General features: G+C 47.5%; 1 protein-coding gene across 3 annotated transcripts in view; it reads right to left on the reverse strand.

Moving 5' to 3' along the window:
- Positions 1–23,475, reverse strand: part of PLEKHA2 (pleckstrin homology domain containing A2) — a 55,121-nt gene that overhangs the window by 3,354 nt on the left and 28,292 nt on the right. For all 3 annotated transcript variants that reach the window (XM_036838596.1, XM_036838597.1, XM_036838598.1), the window contains exons 4-11: positions 20,642–20,690; positions 19,134–19,231; positions 13,407–13,547; positions 12,434–12,580; positions 12,034–12,102; positions 11,611–11,681; positions 7,760–7,823; positions 67–144 (exon numbers count right to left, since the gene is read on the reverse strand). In XM_036838596.1, the coding sequence (XP_036694491.1) occupies positions 67–144; positions 7,760–7,823; positions 11,611–11,681; positions 12,034–12,102; positions 12,434–12,580; positions 13,407–13,547; positions 19,134–19,231; positions 20,642–20,690 (717 nt within the window). The remainder of the gene's footprint in view (positions 1–66; positions 145–7,759; positions 7,824–11,610; positions 11,682–12,033; positions 12,103–12,433; positions 12,581–13,406; positions 13,548–19,133; positions 19,232–20,641; positions 20,691–23,475) is intronic.

The following is a 23,475-nucleotide window of genomic DNA, read 5'->3' on the forward strand; positions in this document are numbered from 1 at the left end:
CCCACCCACTCGGGACAACTCATCACGAGGTCGACAGTGACTGTGGACAGGAAGGAAGTAACTTACTCTGGGGTGGCACTTGAGGGCCTGGACAGCTGCCCCGATCTCCTTAATCCAGCTGTGCATGTCTTCTGGACTGTCTGCCTGCAAAACACCCACCACACTTACAGAGACACGTCTGGCGCTGTGATTTCAGCTTTCACGCCTGTGACTCGATTCTAAGTTCACAAAATCACACCATTAGAGCTGGAAGGGATCTCAGAGACCATCCAGGCCAATGGCTTTCAGACTTCTGAGGACATTTTTTTCCCCAGCAAAATCATATTTGTCACCCCATAAATAAAAGGGCTCAAAGTGGGGCAGAGGTCGTGACAGAGGGAGAGAGCTTAGAGGCCCATCCCTACTGAAGTCCCTCACCCCCTCTGGAACACAATCAGCCTGGCCTCACCCCCCGTTTTACAGAAAAGGAAAATGAAGCCCAGAAAGCCAGAGCCCAAGGTTTAGGGCTGGTCTAGATTCCAGTTCTCCTGACACCCAGTGCAGTCATCCTTCTACCACAGCTATCCCAACAAATGATCCCACTTTCAGCTCCAGTTCCATTAAAACCAAATCCTCTGCAAATCCTCCCAGACAGGTGGTTTCTCCAGGAACAGGGCTTCTCGCAAAGCACAAGTGATCTGGGTCTGTCCTGAGTCCCATCCAGGCCTCAAGAGTTGCTAGACTTGCAGTACCAAGCTCACCAACATGTAGGGAGGGCACAGCCGAGGCCTTAAAAAGTTCTTCCCCCAGAAATACCGAGCAACCCCAGAAGGGGGCAGCAGCGGCTCTGTGAAGAAAGAGGAAAATCAGAAGCCAAGCCACAGTAGGTAGAGCCCTGGGAATTCCCAGTGCTTTCCAGCTTTACAGGAGTTGAATCCAAGTGAACCTGGCAAACATTTACTGAGGTCTTACTCAGGGTGACACGTGACATCAGGTACCAGGCACAGAGATGGGACCAAGATTGAATGAAGCCTTGACCTCCAGAAACATTTTATTAGTTAACCTCTCTCTGTCGCCCTGCACCTTCCCCTGATAGAGCCATCCAAAATTACCAGAGTGCATTTGCATGCCCGTGCATACATGAATGCAAACACCACACACGCTGGCCTGCAAAATTCTCCACATATACCCCTCACTCTCCCCTTCCCTAAAATGATTCTTTCTCTTTGCATTATATCAAGGTAATACATGACCAGTCTTTTTAAAACCCTCAAATTTGCATGCTTACCCCATCCTGTCCCCAAACCAACCGTCCCTGGTTAGGTGTGTGCAGGACACTTACAAGGGGAACAGTTTCACACCCTGGCACGCTGGGCCAAAGAGAGGCAGCAACGGTGCCCCAGGAGAAGACCCCTCTCACGCACCATAGCTGCAAATTCACCTGCCCGCTCTCTTCCCTGGACTTTTCTTTTCCCAGTTACTTGACAACCTGGTGGTTTCCCAGAAAGAGAAATCCATCCCTAGTCTAAAAAGATAACCAGGACACGGTCTCCAAGATTCTTCCAGAAGGTATTTTACTGAGAGCAGGGCTAGCTAACCTGTTCCACAAGTAGAACTATTGGGAAAAATTAAATGAACTCATTTAGGTAAAGCAGTTTGAAAGTGCCTGATACACAGAAAGGGCTTCATATTAGTCATTACTGTTGTTGTTATTATTATTATATGAGGGACACAGATGAAGCCCTAAATTCCAATATTATAAATATGTTTGCTGCCTTCTCCCTACAACTTTTTAATTTCATTTTCTTCATACTCAAACTGCGGATAATTCTTACCTAAAGGATCAAATTGTTGGGATCAAATAAGATAACATACTTTTTCTTCATATGCTTGTTTATCAGCCCCATAAAATGGCTTACAGACGGGACGGTGACCAGGTCTTCACTGCCTACCTGTTTTCTATTGTATTCTTTTCAGCCTTCTTAAGGATTTCTGTACACATGTCTATATTTCTTGAAGTCTCTCAGATTCCTTGGGTTGTTTGAAAAGATATTAATAATTATTTCTATTATAAATAATATTATCCATAAATGCTAATGTCTATTTCTACAGTTAGGAAATTTAAAGTAAAACTGTATTATATCTCAATTCACCTTAGTTGTATTGCTTTTCTCTGGATAAAGTGACCAATTATACATTGCATTTTCCAATCTCAGTTTCAAAAGAATACTTTGCTAATTAAAAAATTTTTCAACTGTAAGCAGAATAATATTACAGCATGCTTCTTAATTTATGTAGAAAGTCATATTCAAATTCTTAATTACTTCACTAGTCAATTACATTATAGAGATGACCCTGGAAACAAAAAGTAATGTAGAAGACAGCAAGTTGTAACTCTGGTGGGGGGGGGGCGTTTATCAAGTCAATATGTAAAAAGCCTCTGCATGTAAATTATTGTCATTGTCAAGTAAATTAAAATAATATGAGCAAAAGGTAAAGGGAACTTCTGTAAAAAAAAAAAAAAAAAAAAAACCCAAATAAGATAACATATTTGGGGGAGAAGAAAGGCTATTTTGAATTGGAATGAGACGGTGGCAATTAAATTGTCCATCAGCAGAAAAGCATTTCTTACAGATTTTCCTTCTAGGGGAACAGAAGTTGATTTGGTGGGGAAATGTGAGAAGACAGAGGGAAAGACGGGGATGGGAGCTAAGGGAGAGACAAAGGTCTCCCGCATCACACAGGAGATGGAACATTTTCATTAAACAGATTGCAAGACCCCCATGATGACAGTCCAATAGCCAGTTTCCAGGGCTTTTTAAGCTACTTTTAGTCCTTTTATCACCACAGCAAAAAACGCCCCACCCACAAGCCACAGACCACCTATCTGACTGTCCTTTGAGACAGTCAACAAACACTCACTCCTTATCTAGGAGCAATCACTCAACCAGCCTAGGTGTGCTCACCCCAGCTCCACTTAGCAAGGAATCCTGAATCAGAGAACACTGGGAATCACCTGACTTAACAGCTGGAAACTCAAACACAAGGATCCAGATCCTCTAAAATTCGTTCAGATCATTTCCAATTCTCTAATATAAACAATACTGCTATTCACATCTTTGTGTATAAAGCTTTTTTCATACTTAAGATTCTTCAGCTCCCAGGGAAGTTGCTAAAGAGTATGCATGCTGGTTTTTTTTTGGGGGGGGGGGGCCACACCACATGGCATGTGGGATCTTAGTTCCCGGGATCGAACCCACGCCCCCTGCGGTGGAAGTGCAGAGTCTTAACCACTGGACCGCCGGGAAAGTCCCAGAGTATCAGTGCTTTTAAGGCTCTTTTTATATATGGCCAGAGTGATTTCTAGTCAATAATATAGATTTCATTTAAACATATATATATATATATATATGTATGTATACTACATGCACCCGTGTTAGAATTAAATATTACAGTTTAAAAACTTTTTTAAATTTTTTGGCCACAATGCGTGGCATGCAGGATCTTAGTTCCCCAACCAGGGATGGAACCTGGGCCCACGGCAGTGAAAGCGTGGAGTCCTAACCACTGGACTGCCAGGGAATTCCCTCTTATTTTTAAATTTTTTTTTGTTTTAAATATTACAATTTTTAAAAAATCTTTGCTAATATGATGGGGAAAACAATTAAATCTCTTTCTTAAAACATTTAGTATTTGAGACGGAAATTGTATGCTAATTACATTTCTTCCTTAATGCTCTAATTCCGTTTAAGGACATTTTTCTGTCAGATAACCTAGGTAGTGAACCCAGCCATGAGGATAATAAACAGTAGTAAACATTATTTTAATGTTCACTGATGTTTAAAACATTATTCAAGGGACTTCCCTGGTGGCGCAGTGGTTAAGAATCCGCCTGCCAATGCAAGGGACATGGGTTCGAGCCCTGGTCTGGGAAGATCCCACATGTGGCGGAGCAACTAAGCCCCTGCGCCACAACTACTGAGCCTGCTCTCGAGCCACAACTACTGAGCCCACGTGCCACAACTTCTGAAGCCTGCACACCTAGAGACCGTGTTCCGCCACAAGAGAAGCCACCGCAATGAGAAGCCCGCGCACCACAATGAAGAGCAGCCCCCGCTCACTGCAACTAGAGAAAGCCAGTGCACAGCAACGAACACCAAACGCGGACAAAAATAAATAAATAAAATAAATAAATGTATTTAAAAATATATATATATATTATTCAAAGAGAAAAGCAGATACTGATCCCACATGAGAAGAAATAGGATATTACGTTACTGAGATCACAGGTTAAATCTCTATTAGTAGTTTTAAGAACTGGACTCCACTGGCAACAGAAATTAAGTGAAACCTCAAAAATTATATGCAAAAATTACAGTGTATGTGTATATCTATCTTTTATGGAAAGCCTGTGCTTAGCTTTCATCAAAAACTCAAAAATATCTTAAAACCACATCACAAAGGTAGCTCCATGAACCAGTAAAACACAGAGCTGAAATCCACCCACCCTGTGGTGAATTACTAAGAGACTAAAAAAAAAAGCCTTGAAACTCAATAGTACAAGAAGGGAAGTGCCAAGCTTATACCTTTGTCTCTTCCTGGTCTGCTTAACTGTGTACATGTTTCTGCTGCTTGGTTCAAAAGGAAAAGTAGGGTTTCTGTCCTTGAGGGCAGTTTTTGAGGTGAGAGGAACAAAGGGTATTAAATGAGTCACTGCAGTCTGTGGTTTTATTGCAGTCCGATAAGCTTTGATGATCTGGTATGAGCCCGGTATCATAACATTTGCAATGGTTTCAAGCACTGAGTTCTAACGGGCCATCAATAAAAGGCTTCCCATATGTACCTCTGGTTACTTCCATTGCAGCTATCCAAAAGCTTTAGGCATCTCCGTCTTAATCTTATTCCCAACCTCTGCAGCCCTCCCTTTCCAACAAGCTAATAACCCCTACCTCTCCCCAAGAACCAATCCCACCTTTAGATACAGCCCTGCCACATATGATCCATTCAAAGTGCAAAACTGACCAATGGATTTTAATGTAAGAGTATGAAAGTTTACTGATATCAGCTTCTGATTCCACACAGCACCTAAACATTAAGAAACTACGATTTGTCAAGTTTCGGTATAGAATCAAAGAAGATCCACAATTATCTGAAAGAGCTATTAAAATATCCCTTTATTCCAAATACATGTCTCTGCGGGGCCAGATTTTCTTCATACTCTTCCATCAAAACAACATATGGCCACAGACTGAGTGCAGAAGCAGATATGAGAATCCTGCTGTCTTCTAATAAACCAGCCATTCAAGAGATTTGCAAAAATATATTTAAAAAAAAAATGCTACTCCTGTTGCTTTTTGGTTTTAGAAAGCGTTATTTTTCATTAAATGTTACTTGTGTTAACATAAATGAGTTTATAGTTGTTGTTTTTAAATGAATAAATACATATTCTTAAAGAGTTTTAATCTCTACTCTTCTCCAACCTTCTATTCTGAGTTTTGGTGCTATACACAGATTTGTCCATTCGCTCATTTATTTATTCAGGGGGATCTGAGTGCTCTTTTATCCTAGAAATGTGGAAGCAGATGGCAAAGTAGGACATAAATGATGATAAGGTTCTGGTCAATGTGCAGACACTCGTGCCAATGATGCAGTGTCTTCTGAACTTTTTTTTTTTGGTTGGCGTTCATGTTTCCCAAATCACTATCTCCAGTCCAAGGCTCTGTTCTAGACTCTTAACCCCAGCATAATCGCTCCCTTCACCCCACATCCAATCAACTCTCAAGTCCTGGAAAGGACTCATCAATAGCTTCAAATGTTTCCACTTTTCTCCATCCACCCAAGTTCAGGCTTCCTTTATCCCTCACTGAAACCATTTCAACAGCCTTCCAACTGCTCTCCCTGGCTCCTGTCTAACCCTTTTCTTACCTGTCCCCTCCGCTGCACTGGACAGGACATTCACTGCCAGCATCCCATCAACAGGACCGGGACTGAGGGCTCTCATCTCCACTTTACAGATGAGGAAAACAAGGCTCTTAGGTCACTGGCCCAAGTGGGATTTTTAGGAGGCATCTCTGATTGGGTCACTCCCCTAGCTTAACCTCCAAGGACCCTAACTCCCAGGATAAAATACAAGCTCCTGAACAAGGCCCACGGGCCACGGGCCCTCCATATCAGCTTCCCAGCACCTGTGCCCCTTTCATCGCCAAGCTTTTTTAACCCCTGTGGTTTGCTGTTCCCTCTGCCTGGGCCACTCTTCCTCCAAGGGTTTGGCTTCGGCGTATCTTCCTTCAGGAAACCTCCCTTGACTCCTGCGACTGGGGGAGGTACCCTTCTTGGAGTTCCCATGGCAACCACTGCTCACTCTAAGGGTAGCCCTTCTCACACTGTTTTCTTGTTTTGTTTTTTGTTGTTTTATTCCCCCACCCCCATGAGTGAGGTTGTTTCATACTTGTAACACATTGAGGTTCTTTGGTCATATTCTGCATGCCATGCTAGGATCACCTGACCTCCTAAATGATTTTTTTAATTTGCATACATTAAAGGTTTATGCTCTGTGCTGTGAAATTCGATTTCACGCATCTGCCACTGCAGTATCACACAGGACAGCTTCACTGCCCCGAAAGCTCCCCTGTGTTCATCTCTCCAACACGCCCTCCCCACCTCAGCACCCTGTTCTAACTGCCTGTTTACCTGACTATCTCCTCCTCGGGTTCAGGATCCGTTCTGTTGAATGTGGGGTCCCCAGGATGAGGCAAAGCCCGGCACCCTGAGGAGGCTCTACCACTATCTGTCAAGTCCAAGAACTGGAAACTCTTTTGGGGCACCGACCGCTCAACCATGTCCCTGAACGGCAGTGCAGGCTGCTCGAGGGCCCCAGCTGAACTTTTCCACAGCTCTTCCCAGATGCTTGTCTAAATGAACGGAACACACAGACGCCTCAGGCTGCTAGCATGTCTGCTGGGCTCAGGCAGGGGGACCCGCTCAGAGGGACCTGCTGCTCACGAAATGGGTGAGGGTCGACCTCGCGAAAGGGAGCGTGTTGAGTGGGGAGCGCATGGGGAACCCTGAGAAGCTTTGGTCGGGGAGCCCCACATTTCAACCAACACACTCCATGGCAGTCTTGGCGCTAGACGGGCACTGTCACCGCGAGGCTGCAGGGATCAAGGCACGCTCTGTGGACGGCTAGGCAGGCTGTAGCGAGGACTTGGCCTTCAAAGTCTAGGCCGTGCTAGAGGCTAGAAATCTGCCTTTCTAGCTCCTATGATTTGAGAAGGAGTTGGGAGAACTCCAAGGCTGTGGGTGGAGAGGAGACGCTTCTGAGAGCTGAACCGTCGGAGCCCAAACAATGGCTTTCTCTGTGCAGCTGGCTGTGCACCTGGTGCCCGCACAGGGCCCTCTGTGCTTCTGTCCTTCCGCACACAGTCACACAGTACTGTCTGCACATAGACGGGGCTTATAAATACCCTCCAAGGGAGAAGTGAAACCACTGACCAGTTCTCCTTTTCTCTGCTGAGCTGGCACCCAGCAGCTACGAGCAGCTGGTACAAACTCACATTCCCCAGTGTAGCGGCTCAACCCGCCCTTATTATTTTACGGTTGGGAAGCTTTTGGCAAACATCCTGTTTAGAATAAAATGGGACTCGGACTGACTATCGGGGGCTAAATTTACCACCTAGAAACTTCGAACAAAATAAAAGAGAAAGCAAAGGGAAAGGCAGGCCTACAAGTACACCATCCACAGAGAAGGAACGTCAGCGTCTTCTGGCAGCGAGCTTTTTACCTGCACGTAGAAGGTCCTGGAGCTGGTTATTATTTCAAACAGGTTGTCCCTCATCAGCAGATCGCTAGACAGAGAAAGAGATAGAAAGTTACCAGGCATGCTGGTCACCCGTTGAGGACTTGATTCACCCTGAGGCAGGTACCCGTGCCCCCTACCCTAAAAAGGGGGTTCACAGGCCATTCCTCCTGCTGCCCTGCCTCAGACGGCATTACAGGGTTTCCTCTAGCTTCACTTCCTGGAGGGTCTCCAGTGGTTTAACCATCCCCATGGATCCCCCTCCCCAATACACACCACCACCAGCTCTAACAGGACAAAGCTCCTTGGCCTCCAAAATCTCTTGCCTCACATGCACCCCACACTGTCTACGACTGTGTGTTTCTTTAGTGGCTGAGATGTACTGATACAAAGTGCTTGGTGAGAAGTACTGTTTCAAGTGTTTTTATTTGAGGGTCAAGTAGATGAAAATTTTATTGGTTTTATATATATACACAAGCACACACTGTTCTATGTCCATTATGCTCCATTAAATATATATATTTTTATATACATATATATTATTGAGAGATGGACATATAACGGTGTATTTGTAAGATAAAAAACAGTATATTCATTTCAGGTGTACAACATGATTTCATATTTGTATACACTGCAAATGATCACTGCCTCGTAATACTCAAATTTTTTTTCTCGTGATGAGATTATAGCTTTTAAGATCTACTCTCTTAGCAACTTTCAAATATAGAATACAGTGCTGTCAACCTCAGTCACCGTGCTGTACATTCCATCCCCAGGACTTACTGATTTGATAACTGGAGGTTTGTATCTTTCGACCCCCTTCACCTATTTCGGCCACTCCCCACCCTCCGCCTCTGACAACCACCAATCTGTTCTTTGTGTTTTTTAATGTGTTATTTCATCCAATCTTCCCAACAATCCAATGAGGCAGTAAGACTTTCCCCACTTTATGGATGGGGACACCCAGGCTCAGAGAGGTTCCGTGACGTGTCCGTGGCACCGGAGTAAGGAACCGGCAGAGCCAGGATTTGAAACCGGGTCTGACTCCAGAGTCTACGCTCTTAGTTACTCCACCACCAGGTGCCTCTCCTAAGGGACCTGAATCTCTTATTTCCAAAGCCTTTCTCCACCCACACAGCAGCTGCATCAGCTTCACCAAATCCCTGCTCTCAGGAGGGGACTGGATGCTCAAGAGGAAAGAGGGAAGGAGAGAGGCGACCACTTGAAGATGCTTCACATTGGGTGTGAGGTTTGGAAGAGGGACCCTGCTTCCGCAAGGAAGAAGGCGAGAGGGAGCTGATGCTCAACCACAAACCTCCCATCGGCCGAAATTATTTACAGGGTGAAATGCCTGCTCTGTGTATCCAGTCACTGTGGGGAACATATAAGGAGTAAAAGATCCAATTCCTTCCCCACGAAAGAACATAAGAAAGCAAAACTATACAGTCAGATGTCAGACTGCGTGTTATATGCCAAGAGTTAGAATAATTCCAAGAAAGGACTAATCACAGGGGGACTTCCCCGGCGGTCCGGTGGTTAAGACTCTGTGCTTCAACTGCAGGGTGGCCCGGGTTTGATCCCTGGTTGAGTAATTGAGATCCTACATGCCATGTGGTGCGGTCAAAAAATTAAAAAAAAAAAAAAAAAAAAAAAAAAAAAAAAAGAAAGAAAAAGAAAAAGAAAGAAAGGACTGATCACAGGCAGGGCTGGCTTCAGGAATCAGGACTTGGAAGGAAACGGCAGGTGCGCTGCCAGTGACATGGGCTCCTGGGCAAAGGAGGAGCATGAGACTAAAGACCCACATGGGTGGGGACAGCAATCAGGGCTCAGACAGACCTGGGGCCCAATCCTGGCTCCACTGGGAAAAGGTATTTTAGGAATATGTTTAAAACTTTGTGAGCCTTTCTACCCCAACTGTAAAAGAGAAATCAGAAGCCCTCCTCGATCAAGCTTCTTACCACAAAGATCAGTCATAAGTTATATAAGGCATCTCATAAGTTATATGAGGCACCTGGTACAATGAATGTCACACAGTGGCCGTTTGAAATGCATTTCATTAGCTATTATAATTACTTTCTGAGTATCTGAGTGGAGATGGCTCTTCTTTCTGGATAAGGTGGTTTAAACTTTTGAATTATTCATGCACATACAGCACAATCATGCAATCTACTACAGAGGAGGTAAAAGCAAAACAGGGAGGAAGTCCCCACCCTTTTCATATCTACTTCTCAGGCTACATGTCGCCTTTTAATTCAACTCAATTCAATTCAACAAAACGTTAACTGACTACTCAGATGCCCTGACCCCCGTGACTGGGTTTGGGAGACCCCAGTCTCACAGGCCTGGAACCTGCAGAGCCTCGGCAACTTCCTTCCCCGAGGATCTTCAACTCCCTCAATTCTATTCCTCGGAGTTCAGCCTGACTCTGGCTCAGGCAAAGTGCAAAGCGCTCTTAGGAACGAACCTTATCTGGGTTCCCTAAGCTGCCCCAATACGCCCATCAACCTGCACGGGCCTCCAGGGTCAGGAACAAGCCCCATCTCTCCTCCACCCACTGTCACCTCTGGAGCCACACTGCTGCAACTTCCATCTGTAGCACCTTTCACGAATGGTAATTTGTCCGTGGGAACTTCCCTAATCTTCCATACTCTGCAACTGCCGTTTGCAAGGCTCACGACAGTCCCTGCTTCCTTGGGCCACAAAACACCTCGTTTTCATGCAGGACGCTCCCATGTCTTCACGTGAGAACAGTCAGCCTGCTGCCGACAGCTTCCCTGGGGACGCACGCTCTGCGTGCACAGTCCGTGGGACGGAGATTCAATATAACACCCTTACAGACTGCAGACTGAGGGCCAAAGGAGGACTGCTAGATGCCCGGATGCCCTTGGGTCTCTAAAGTTTGGTTCCAGGGGCACCTGTATGGGTGTCGGATATGGGAGAGCCCTCGAAGAGGCCCCGGGTCCCAAACTCGTCCTACGCTCTGTGGCACTGGAAAGGTGACCATTTCCTAGTGGAAAGAGGAACACAGTAAAAATACTTCCTCATCCTGCCCAAGAGCATTGCTGTGAATCAGCCTCGTGTTAAGAAGACATCAGGGACTTTGTCAAAATGAGGAGAAGAGAAAGGCATACCAAGTTCAGGGCAGAGGCACTGGCACACACAGGGGTCTGAGCAGATGCACTGAAAAGCAAGGGACTAAGGGCACAGCCCCCCTCCACCTCCAAGCCCAGTCCTCCTGTGAGATGAGCAGCTGACACCTGAGAAGCACCTCTCCCTCCTTTGTTCTATATCCTTCCTTTTTCTCCATCAGAAAAGTATCACATAGGCTCATTTCAGGAGTGAGAGTAAGGGCATGGGAAGAGGGTAGGTTTGCCCAGCGCCACTTCACAGCTGCGGCAGCTCGGATGTGGAGAGTCAGCCACAGATGTCAGGGAGACAACACCTTCCTGCTCGTGGAAGAAGGTTCTGGAATAGAGCCTCAGAAGGGGAGTAACAGAAGAGTTAAGGCTGAGACGAAGTGAGAGAGTGACATTGACATACATACACTACCAAATGTAAAATAGGTAGCTAGTGGGAAGCAGCCGCATAGCACAGGGAGATGAGCTCGGTGCTTTGTGACCACCTAGAGGGGTGGGATAGGGAGGGTGGGAGGGAGACGCAAGAGGGAGGAGATATGGGGATATATGTATATGTATTGCTGATTCACTTGTTACCCAGCAGAAACTAACACACCATTGTAAAGCAATTATACTCCAAAAAAGATGTTAAAAAAAAAAAAAAAGAGTTAAGAGGGCACACGGAGTTCTGACCAGAGAAGAATAAGCAGAGACAATTACCCAGACTTGACCAGACACTCGTGGGTCTTGAGAACATCCTTGAGGAATATGGTACGCAGTGGTTCTCGGTCCTGGGGGGGAAACAGAGGGAGTGCATGAGGCTGTCAGCCCCACGCCCAGACCAGGAGCCATCATCATCAGAGATGACTGGTTGAAACCAGGTCGCAAACAAGACAAGGTCTCAAAATAATCGAGAGAGGAAAGAAATCTAAGAAGATGCTCTGTGGCCCTGACCACGAAGGCAGGGAGTTAAGGCCACTTTACATCACCGTGAAGATGCGCACACCAGGCGGACGGAGGTTAGACACAAGCACCCCCGGAGGCTGTGTGCCCACATCTCTGCTCAGACACACACACGTGGGTGCGACTCCTGTGCCTCTGCCCTGCACGGCCTCTCAGGCGGGCCCCAGAGTGACTACAAACCTGCTCACACTTGAAGTAGCAGATGGTGAAATCGTCCAGCACAAAGAAGCGTCGTTTCCAGCTCTTGCGCTGAAATAAAGGGTAAAGAGCCGGATATGAGAAGAGTTCCCAGCATTTCCGGGGGTGCGTTCTGGTTCTAAGCTCCGGGGGACCCCGTCCCACCAAAGCCAGGCTCCCACGTTGGGGGTCAGGGGCAAGGACTTCTCATGGGGCGACTCCTCGGATCACCTCGAGCTGCTTGGCGGGAGTTCTCCCCACCCCAGCCTCTCCCTGGTTTGGGCGGTTTGGGCGTGGCTGGCTCTACGCTCCTCCTTGCAAACTGCCCTCCCCTCTGCCTCGCCCACACCCACTGGCTGCCGGGGTCCCCAGACCCCCTCCCAGCCCCCGCACGGACACTCACCACATTCCCTTGCTTCACACAATAGCCGCTCTTAATGAGGGGGGGCCCGGTGGGGACACGGCAGCCTGTCGTGGGGATGTAACTCTGAGACCTTCGAAGGATGGCGTGGGAGCCGGGCTCACTCCCTTCCTGCCCATCCCCACCGTTCTACAAGGAAACAGCTGCAGGATTAGCGCCTCCCCCTCCTGACGCAGCCACACCCCTGACCCCACCCTCTCCGGCCAATCATCTCTTCCTCTTGGGCCACGATGGCAGTCAAGTAAGAAATAAACCAGATGGGTAAGCTGGGACGAAGTGACAGAGTGGCATGCACTTATATACACTACGAACTGTAAAACAGATAGCTAGTGGTAAGCAGCCGCATAGCATAGGGAGATCAGCTTGCTGCTTTGTGACCACCTAGAGGGGTGGGGTAGGGAGGGTGGGAGGGAGACGCAAGAGGGAGGGGATATGGGGACATATGTATATGTATAGCTGATTCACTTTGTTATACAGCAGAAACTAACACACCATTGTAAAGCAATTATACTCCAATGAAGATGCTAAAAAAAAAAAAGAAAGAAAGAAAGAAACCAGAAAAAAAAACCTTTGGCTTTGCCCCGGGAAGGCACTGTACGGGGTGCGTTCACAGACCAAGGCTGGGGAGGTTGGGCAGACCCGGGAGAAAGGGAAGACTCTGAACGCAAACCGGACGAGGCCAAGGGATAGTGGGGCTTGTTTCCAGCCATCCTCGACCCCACTTCTCACGGGGTTCACAAGTGCCGGTCCCCGTGGATGATGCAGAGCCATACTGCCACAGAACTTCAGATGCGGTGGCCTCAATTTCTGCACTGCCGGTATTTTCTTGACCACCCCATGTGCACTGGCTCCACTACCCTCACCCCTTCCTCAGTCCAGCCCTTCTGTCATGTCACTGACACACCACGGACACCCCCGAACCCCTCCACCCTCTGGCAGCCCCAGGCCCCAGCACCTGGCTGATGGGCGTGTGTACCACCACGCCTCCGATGATCTCTGTCTTGTAGGCCACCTGTGGCTTCTTCTCTAGGGCCAGAGGAGTTGCTAGGCTCTTGAGAACTTCGGTCGTCAGGGGCAGGTTCCCAACTTTGGGTACCTGGGAAGAATGACAGAACAGTTAACAGGGAACAGAAGGCCTAGGAAAAGTGGGGAGGCAACAGCAGGAGGGGGGAGGGGAGGAAAGCTAATGTACGAAATTATAGCACGGCGCCCCTCTCCCCGCTACCCTTCCATCCATCCAAACCTGTATACGAGGAATTCAGCAAGCCACGCCCACCACACGCGCACACACACTCAACAAATGTACTGAGCACCTACTGTGAGTCAGCCCTTGCCTGGCTAGAGACCAAAGGTAAACCAGCAAACACAGACACATGTCCTGCCCTCACACCACATAACGTGCTGATCAGGGAGACTGGCCAAAAATACAGAGCAAGACTGACAACCAGAATAATTCCAAATCGTGGCGAATGCCATGAAGACGATAAACAGGAGCTGAGACTGACAGCAGCAGGGGAACGACCTGAAATGGAACGCTTGGCGTGGCTGGTGTGGGTGGTGGAGGTCTCCAAGGGGAGAAGATGCTGAAACAGTAGCCTGGAGGACAAAAAGGAGCCAGGAACATAAAGACGGGAGAAAGCACGCTCAGCAGTGGGTAAGTTGCCTGTGGTATATGGTACAGGACTCGGGGAGCATGAGCTCTGGAGCCCCAGGGCCTGGAGTGTAACTCCTGACCTGTCACTAACTGAGTGACATAGTCATAGAGTTGTCACGGTCATCAAATGATAGAGGATATAAATTTCAACCCTTTAGAGATATGAATAAAAATACAAAAGTATTTTAATTGTCAAAATATTCTAAGTAACTTTTTATAAATGGTGCTAACATTTACAAATGCAGCCCTTTCTGCGGAACGAGTTATCTTTGCTCCTCTCCGTGACGGAGTTCGAGCACCACTGCTGATGAAAGAATCACGGAATTTTTAGGGCAAGTTTGAGACCACAGGTTGCAAACTGGTGGCCCAAAGGTAGACTTGCCCCAACTGTGTTTCATTTGTCCTATCCAGTGTGTTTTTCAATCTGCTGTCAAAATCTGGGATATTTCACGTAAAAATCTTGATTTCCAGTGAAGCAGCTGTCCGCTCTAAGGATGGGGAACGGATTCTTCAGTTTGCCGCAGTCCTGAACATCCTCCCAACGCGAGGTCATTTATCCTCGTTCATGTTGCCGCTTTTCTTCCTCCTTGTCCATTTCTCATTTATACGGGAAAATTTTTCATCACAAGAGAGGCCCAGAGTAGTCCAGTTATCTGCCCAACGCCGATTAATACCTAGACAGAGACCAGCCCCTGACGCTGCCGATGCAGTACCCACAGCACCACAAAGCCTGTCCTTCCACGGATGTAGAGAACACACATACGGACACCAAGGGGGGAAAGCAGGGGTGGAGGGGTGGGGAGCAGAGATGGTGGGATGAATTGGGAGATTGGGATTGACATGTATACACCAATATGTATAAGATAATAAGAACTAATAAGAACCTGCTGTATAAAAAATTAAATTAAATTAAAAAAAAAAAAAAAAAAAAGCCTGTTCTTCACAAGGACTCAACGCCCCGTGTGGATCTGCCAGGAAAGTAACTGCAGACACCACGAGAAAAACTAACATCCTTTTCCACTTCTTCTACAGCCCTGGGAGCTAGAAAGACCTAAGAATACAGACTGTTCAGGAGCTCACGGCCCAAGGATATATTGTGTAACGCAGGGAATATAGCCAATATTTTGTAATAATTGCAAATGGAAAGGAACCTTTAAAAACTATATAAAAATTAAAAATTAAGGGACTTCCCTGGTGGTCCAGTGGTTAAGAATCCGCCTTCCAGTGCAGGGGACGCAGGTTCAACCCCTGGTCAGGGAACTAAGATCCCCCATGCCGTGGGGCAACTAAGCCCGCGAGCCGCAACTACAGCACCCACACGCTCTGGAGCCCGTGCGCCACAACTAGAGAGAAGCCCGCGCGCCGCACCGAGGAGCCCACGCACCACAGCAGAGGATCCCACATGCTACAACTAAGACCCGATGCAGCCAAAAATAAAATAAATAAATAAATACATAAATAAAAAAAAATTTTTTTTAAAATAAACTATTGCAAGCCACGGGGGAAAAAAAAAAGAGCTCACAGCTCAGGACCATAGGAGAACTCTGCCTGCCAAGGACAGGGACCAAGGGCCACACCCCCTGGCATCTACTGAAAGGACTAAGACCATCAATGATGACACTGGGGTCCCAGAAAGGAGACAGGGCCCCTCTTCCTGGCCTGTGCACTCAGCTTAGACCATGGTGACCTCTGCCCACCACCTCTCCAGATTGGGCCAGAAATCCACCTTGTCCTTTCCTTCTGGCTGAGGGATAACCGCAGCTCCCATTGCTTTGGGCCTCTGTTCAGTGCCAGGCACAGTACCCATCTCTTTACTACTGCATTATCTCTCATCTCAGACGGTCTTATCAGGTAGGCCTTATTTTCTCCATTTCATAGATGAAGTAAACTAAAGCTCATTGAAATGAAGTAATTGCCCCACTGCTAAACACCACTACCTACCTACCTGGACCACCCTTTCTGATTTCTCTGTGTTTTGCTCTGATATGATAGAATTCTTTAGGGATGTGGATTAGTGCTGGGGTGTCCAGAGATATAATCACCGTGGAACAACACAACTGCCTCCAAATGACCCAAATGAATTCCTGAAACCCAGCAAAGAAGGAGGAAGTGGACTTTTAGCGTTCACGGTGGCCAGAAGAGGACTCCTGGTGACTCGGCTGTTGTGTTGCCTCTCAACCCGTCAGCCCACCCGGAGAACCTCTGGTTGTCACCACTCATGCCCCTGCATCGTGGGCTGCCTCTGGCCAACCACCTGGAGCCTCTGCAAAGCTGTTTCCACTTCCTGAGACTCTGAATCAGCCTGTGGAGGGCAAACTCACCAATAACTACACTCCAGATCTTGAAAACAAGTTCATCCTCTTGGTTTGTGTATCTCCCAGAATCCCAATGAAAGGTGGGACCCCTTTCACCCACCGTGGAGGGTCCTCTGATGGGGGAGGTCCACAGGGTTCCCATTTGCAACGTGAAATGAAATTTGCAAGGACTCATCTTTCTTCCCACCAGGCATGGCTAGATTGCTACAAGGACTAATCCAACTTGGGAGGGAACGGGGGAAAGCTGTGCTTTACTTTTACTGCTCAATTTTCAACCCTTTTGAAAAACTTTAGTGAGTTGAATAATGTCTCCCAAAATTGTCCACCCATAACCTCAGAACGTGACTTTATTTGGAAACAGGGTCTTTGCAGATATAATTAACTTAAGATGAAGTCATGCTAGTTTAGGGTGGGCCCTAAGACCAATGACTGACGTCCTCCTAAAAGGAGAGGTCACACAGACACACAGGCCATACAGTGGTGGAGATAGAGATGGAGGGATCCAGCTACTAGCCGGGCAACGCCAAGGACGGCTGGGGGCCACTGGGAGCTGGAAGAGGCAAGCAAGGATTCTCCCCTTGAGCCTTCAGGGGGCACATGGAGGGCCCTGCCGACACCTTGATTTCAAACTTCTCAGGACTATGCGAGAATACGTTTCTGTTGCTTTAAGCCACACAGTTTGTTACGACAGCCCAAGAAAACTAACACAGGAATACTGATACTCCGAGCGGACTCAATTCTTTAAATACCATTATGTCGACCATTATCTTCAATCATAAGAACTCAATGACCCAGCACTAAATGACCAGTGATCTGCGGGCAGAAAAACTGGCTCCTGACCCTGGGAGGATCACTGATCTCCAGGCACTTCCACTGCCTCGTTTATAAACAGAGATAATCATACCTGCCCTCCCTACCTAAGGTTTTCACAAGGCTAAAAGAAGCCATGGATATAAAAGTGGTGTGTAATCTAACCTCTTTTACAACTGCTGCTCATTTTTCATATATTTATAAACTCTTTGAGATCTTGGAAGTCACAAGGTCCTGGGTTTGAATCCCAGCTCTGCCATTTACTAAACTCTAGATTTGGGGCAAGACTCTCATTTCCGTTTTCCTCATCTTAAAAATGGCAGTGAATGCACCTGTCTCACAGGAGTGACGTGAGGGGTGAAGGATGTGGCCCGTGAGAAAGCTTGGTTCACTGGATACGCTGTCTGTTCCTTTCATCTCTGCATCCCCCCTGGGATGCTTCACTTTGCACACAAGGTGCCCTAAGATAAAAATGCATGTAATCAGGCAGTAGGGTACCCCTCCTCTTCCTTCTGTCGCACAGGACCTTTGGCAGGAGGAGTGAAGGGGTGTATAAACGGAGCAAAGGAAAGTCAGGAGGACCCTGGAGGTTACGGAGCCCCTGCAGAGGCTGTGCCCTCCCCGCAGGCCTCTGGACTCCCGGCCTCTGGGTACCATCCCGCTCCCTCCCACTCCTGTCGCCTATCACTTCCGTCCAGTGGGGCCAGGAAAGAGGACGGGGAACTAGCCGCTTAGAGCAACTCTACACTCAAGGCACAACAGCAAGGCAAAGAGGCCACCGCTGCCTTGCAGGCTGTGTAGCCCTGTTCACCAGGCAGGACCAAGGGAGGAAACACTTAACGAGAAGAAGGTATTAGACAGTGAAAGAAACTCCCCAAACTGTGGAAGACACAGAAGGGTGAAGACCTCAGCTTGAACGAAGAAAACCTTTACTAAAGTCAGCTTCTAGAGCCACACACACAAACATGTGGGTAGCAGAATGGCATTAGCAGCTTCCTCCCCCATGCCACCCCGCCATTTCTCTCTCTTTTCATAGGTTTACCAACATTTATCAGAATGACGAGCCAACAAGCAAATCCGCTTTGTACTCTGCTTGGGTGCGGTATCACAAGTGCTGGGTAGAGTGTACAGGTTTCTTCTATGACTTTATTCACGGGAACCCTGAGATACCGGGGAGGATGATCTGCCCCAGCACAGACTGGTTGTTACCGGAAGTCACTAGAATGCAAGCATTTCTGACTGTATGATACAGAAAATCAAGCTTTTCAGCAAAGCGTGCATTGCATGCCCGAAGCCTGCCTATATTATCGGTTAAAGGTCTAGTTTTTTCCCAAACATAGTTTCCCCCTCTCTTCCTCCCTACCCATCTCCCTTTCGTTTTCTGTATTTCTAAGAAAGGAGTTAGCCAAGTCAAGGAAAACAAGAGTCCTCACAGAACAGCCAGTAAACTGGTGCTTATAAACGGAAGGCTTCCCCAGGACAGGTCGGTGGATGGCCTGGACTGGTCCCCAGGTGGCTTCTTAAAGTCAGAAGAGTCTCCCCCAAGCCAGGAAAAAGTTCTGACTTCCCTCCTCATGTGAGTTTCCTTTACTCTGTTTCTCGGAGTCAGCAATCCATCTTCCAATCCCGCCACATTCTGAATCAGCATCCCAGAATGACCCAAACCACGACCGACCAGGAGCCCTCCCAGGAAGCACAAAGGGGACACTCCATAAACTTCCCCTTGAACTTGATTCAAACTCAGACTCTCAGTTCAACTTGTGGTTAGTCAGCCAAGGTGTGAGAAGAGGTAGGGGAACTAGTCTGGAACAGGGTCCTGGGAAAGTCCCCGCCGCCATCTGGGTCGTTCCCGTGCGGGGAAGAGGCCCTGACTCCCTCCAGAAAGGAGAAAGATCATACGTACAGTGATTTTGCTGGCTTGGTTCAGGGCTTCGACCCAGTCCTTCAGATCTTTCTGGTCATTGGCTTGAAGAAAATACCTCTGCGAGAGGGCGTTGATGACTGCAAAAGGCACGGGGACGAAGAGAGAAGAACCCAGGTCAGAACACACACAACACAGGGACTCCACAAAACTAAGGCGCTTCAACTAGCAGGGCGGAGGATCCCCGCCACGCAGACGAAGACGTTTCCCACGGTGCAAAGTCACCTGCGTGAATATCTGGGAAGCAGCGGGCTCTCATTTTTAAAAGGTGTGGATTATTCCATTGGCCACAAGACAACAACAGTAGCCTTAACGTGCTGCTGTGCAGTGAGGCGGCTCATCCACCATCCACAAGACACACGCTTGGACAGCTTTTCAGAGGCGCCAAGAGACTGACAGTCATGATGATACATGTATAATTTTGGCCCCAGTGCTCCCAGTTTCCACTGGCACAACTGACCCAGGTTAGGGGTCTTGTCTGTGGTTGAGAAATGTAACTAAGCTTGCCTGCCATCAAGTCTGTGACCTGGACCTCATTTTCAACCTGGTCTTTCCTCTGAGCACTCCATAAAGTCAACAATTTACTTCTGGGTTCATTTTTTTTTTTTTTTTTTTTTTTTTAAGATCCGCTGACCACAAAATCTGAGAGTCATGTTTGAGCTTGGTCATGATATTTAAAGGGAGTGGGAGAAAGAGCACAAAAGAAGTCTGAAGCAACGTGAAGTTGGGAAAGGGGACAGCTCAAAGGACCATTTTACTTTCCAGGCATAAATAAGCCGGAACTGGAGGAGGTGAGCATTGTGGGGTAGACACAGAATCCCTTAGTTCATTCATTTATTCATTCAGCAGATATTTAGTGAGGACCCGCTGTGTGCCAGGAACCACACAAGTGCTTGGGATACAGCAAAGACAAAGCAGAGAAGCATCCCTACCTTCATGGAGCTCCCACTTAGAACCAGACAGACAACAGAAGCTATCTGTTAGCATCTGCTCGTAGCACCCAGTACAGCACTGAGAAGGCAGTAGAAGGCAATTAAATACTGATGATTCAATGACCTGCCTCCACTGAGTGGCTCTGCTTCCTGTGTCACTCCCACTGGTCACTCATTTGGCAACAAGACTCTCAACAGAACGTTCCTTCTTTTCTATTATCCCCCAACTCCTTCGAGTCTCCACGTTTCCTGAGCACACCATTACTCTGCTCTGAGATGAAGGTTCCCGAAAACTTCAGGTAGATACCCGGCACCCTGCCCTGCGGAGCCAGGAAAACTGAGACATCACTGGCCCCTGTGCCTCTGTCTCATGCTGTTAACAATCTCTGCAGGGAGACCAAGGAAAGGAGTATCACTTGAGACCCACGGACATGGCTGGGACGGCAGTCACTCACACACACAGGGTAGAAGTCACATGAGGTCACAGGACTGTCTCCACTCGAAAGAGGAAGCTGCTGTAGGAGTGTGCAGAAAACCCATCCTGAGCTCAGTACTCACCAAAGCACAACGGAGTCTTGGGTTTCTGCTTTGGGGTGGCTATGCTCACCTAAATCAAATGAAAAATAAAAGAAACATGAATATGTTTCCAACAGTGTTGTAAAGTTGTGGGGGCTTTTATTCTCAAATTTTTTAAATTGGGAAAACTTTATACAAAAAGAAGAGTATATAAGACATATTTGAACATTTTAAAAACTAATAATTAAGTGGAAACCCTGTACTCATCGTCCAGATCAAGAAATAAGGGGCTTCCCTGGTGGCGCAGTGGTTGAGAATCCACCTGCCAATGCAGGGGACACAGGTTCCAGCCCTGGTCTGGGAAGATCCCACATGCCGAGGAGCAACTAGGCCCGTGAGCCACAACTGCTGAGCCTGTGCGTCTGGAGCCTGTGCTCCGCAACAAGAGAGGCCGCGATAGTGAGAGGCCCGCGCATCGCGATGAAGAGTGGCCCCCGCTCGCCACAACTAGAGAAAGCCCTCGCACAGAAATGAAGACCCAACACAGCCAAAGATAATAAAATAATTTAAAAAAAAAAAGAAATAAGCCACTATCGGTCCTATTTCTTAGAAGCCCTTTGTGTGCCCCTCCCTGATAGAATCCCGTCCTCACCCCTCGGAGATAATCACTATCTTGATATCTGTGTTGAATCTTCATCCTTGCAAAAACTCTTAAAATCCACTGAGTCCTGATAAAATTCTCTTTGGACCACAAACATGCTCTGGCCCCATTCACACGAGCAAGATTCCACTCCTCTCCCAACCACCAGCCTCCTCCCTAAACAGCTCTGCGAATTAAAGGTGGAACTGTCACAAATACATAGATTCCAATCAGAGCTCACAGAAAGGTGAGACAGCCTGTCACTCACTGCACTGGGACAACTGATCCACCTCCCTTATCTCTACCCTGACTGTTTCACCATGAAAATAAGCACTGGCCACCTGCCCAGAGAGGGGCCGATGGAATCAGAGAGCATACCTACCTGTATTGAAGTAGAAGGGTTTTTCTATCTCCTGCTGTGTTATCTTGCTTTTTCAAGCCTGCCTCTTACATGTATATTCCTGAGTATGTGCATGTTGGGAGCCCACCTCATTCAGGCTCAAATACGCTGAACAAATAAAGGAGAGCATATTCCATCATATGGAACTGGGTGACTGCCCTTGGTGGAGGCTGAGCCTCCCTGGAGCAGGCACCCACCACTGTACCTGGGGATTAAAATTCATACTGCCCGGAATACTCAAGACGGGAACCAAGGTGGCAGCCTATAAAAGATCAAAGGAAGGACAGGCGGCACAGCCTGGGCTTCGGTGCCAGAGCACCAGGCCCCCGATCCCAGGCGGCCCAGTCGTCAGACCCCCATTTCCTGTTCTATCAAATAGGGTTAGTAAATCACGTTCTCATAGGGCTATGGTGAGGATTAAATGTGACAGTGCAGGTGAAGCACTTAAGCCATCCTGTCATACAGGAGCTGCTCAACCAAGGAGGGGCTATTTACACCCACTCCACATACCAATACAAGCCGTGCCGTGCTTGGCACGATGGGCAAAATGCTGAGGGCCTTGTGAGCTTCTCCGGGGCCTAAAAAAATGCAACATTAATAAATATTTAATTAAATGTCTGTATAACATTATATCAACCTCATTGACAAGTATTTAAATAAACGCCTACAAGATGTCACACATTAAGTCAACTTCATTCACGTTTCAATTAAACATTCACAAAAATCGCACTACAGTCGAAAATAGTTAGTAGCTTCGATTTTCTTGGTTCATAAGAATCCTTGGATGTGCAAGATGATAGCTGAGAAATTAGAGCTAATCATAAATCAAATGAGTTACAGCCAAATCATTCCAAAAGTAAAATGATTTAAATCCTTTCAAATATCTTACAGCCAGACAATTAAGAGTCAACGAGGGATGTGGGTGCATTTTGATATGTTTACCATGATGTGAGGTGGAGGACAGAGGGCCTAAGAAAGTGTTTAAATGATCCCGAAAAACATGAAGATTTATGCAAAGGTAAGCCCCCATACCCTGAGTACAGACACACACAATGCAAATTCCGTTACATCTTCAGCACTCCCAGGAACCGTGCACTGGAGCTTCATGACGTTGAGTCCTGGCCCCCGTGCCATCTTGTTCTCCTGGGGTTCAGACCCCAGAATTCAATCTGAACCACACTGTGTGCCTTTATCCTGTTTGCCTCTGATGCTCTGATCTGTCAGTGACTCGTGCGCTTCCTCCTTCAGCATCCGTGTTCCTGCAGGTCCTTGAGCCCATAGCTCCTATGCGCCCTGCCCTTGGTTCCTGTATAACCTTGACCGTCGCAGAACTGCCTCGGCCATCCCGGTCCTCAGTACCCACCTATCTCACGGCTGCCCTTCTACCTTTGCCTTTCAAATGGCAGTGAAAAGCTGGGTGCTTCGAGACTTTTCTCTGGCTTATTAGGAGACTTGCTCTGTCTCCCCGACACTGACAATTTATCATCAACAAGAGAGAGCACCACTGTGGACACTTTCGCCCTGGCTGGGTGACAAACAGGCCCACTCTGACCACAACTTATTACCAGCCTATCCGGGGAGAATGTGCTTATTACCGGAACCCAAGCTTTCAAAGAGATCGCCTGGTTTTTCATTTGTTTTTGTATGTTTATCCAGCGTTCAGTTGGGGGTACACCAATTACACGCATGCACGTCTATAATTTGCCTCATGGTGACCACAGAAGGATTATTTGGCAAAGCAGCTCTTGCTGAATGAACAGGACGTCAGTTCCAGGTCAGCCCCCATGGGCTGTTGAGCAAGGGTAAGACCCTCAACATCTCTGATCAGCTTCCCGA

This window comes from Balaenoptera musculus, chromosome 21 (genome assembly GCF_009873245.2).
Source record: "Balaenoptera musculus isolate JJ_BM4_2016_0621 chromosome 21, mBalMus1.pri.v3, whole genome shotgun sequence".
NCBI classification, from domain to species: domain Eukaryota; kingdom Metazoa; phylum Chordata; class Mammalia; order Artiodactyla; family Balaenopteridae; genus Balaenoptera; species Balaenoptera musculus.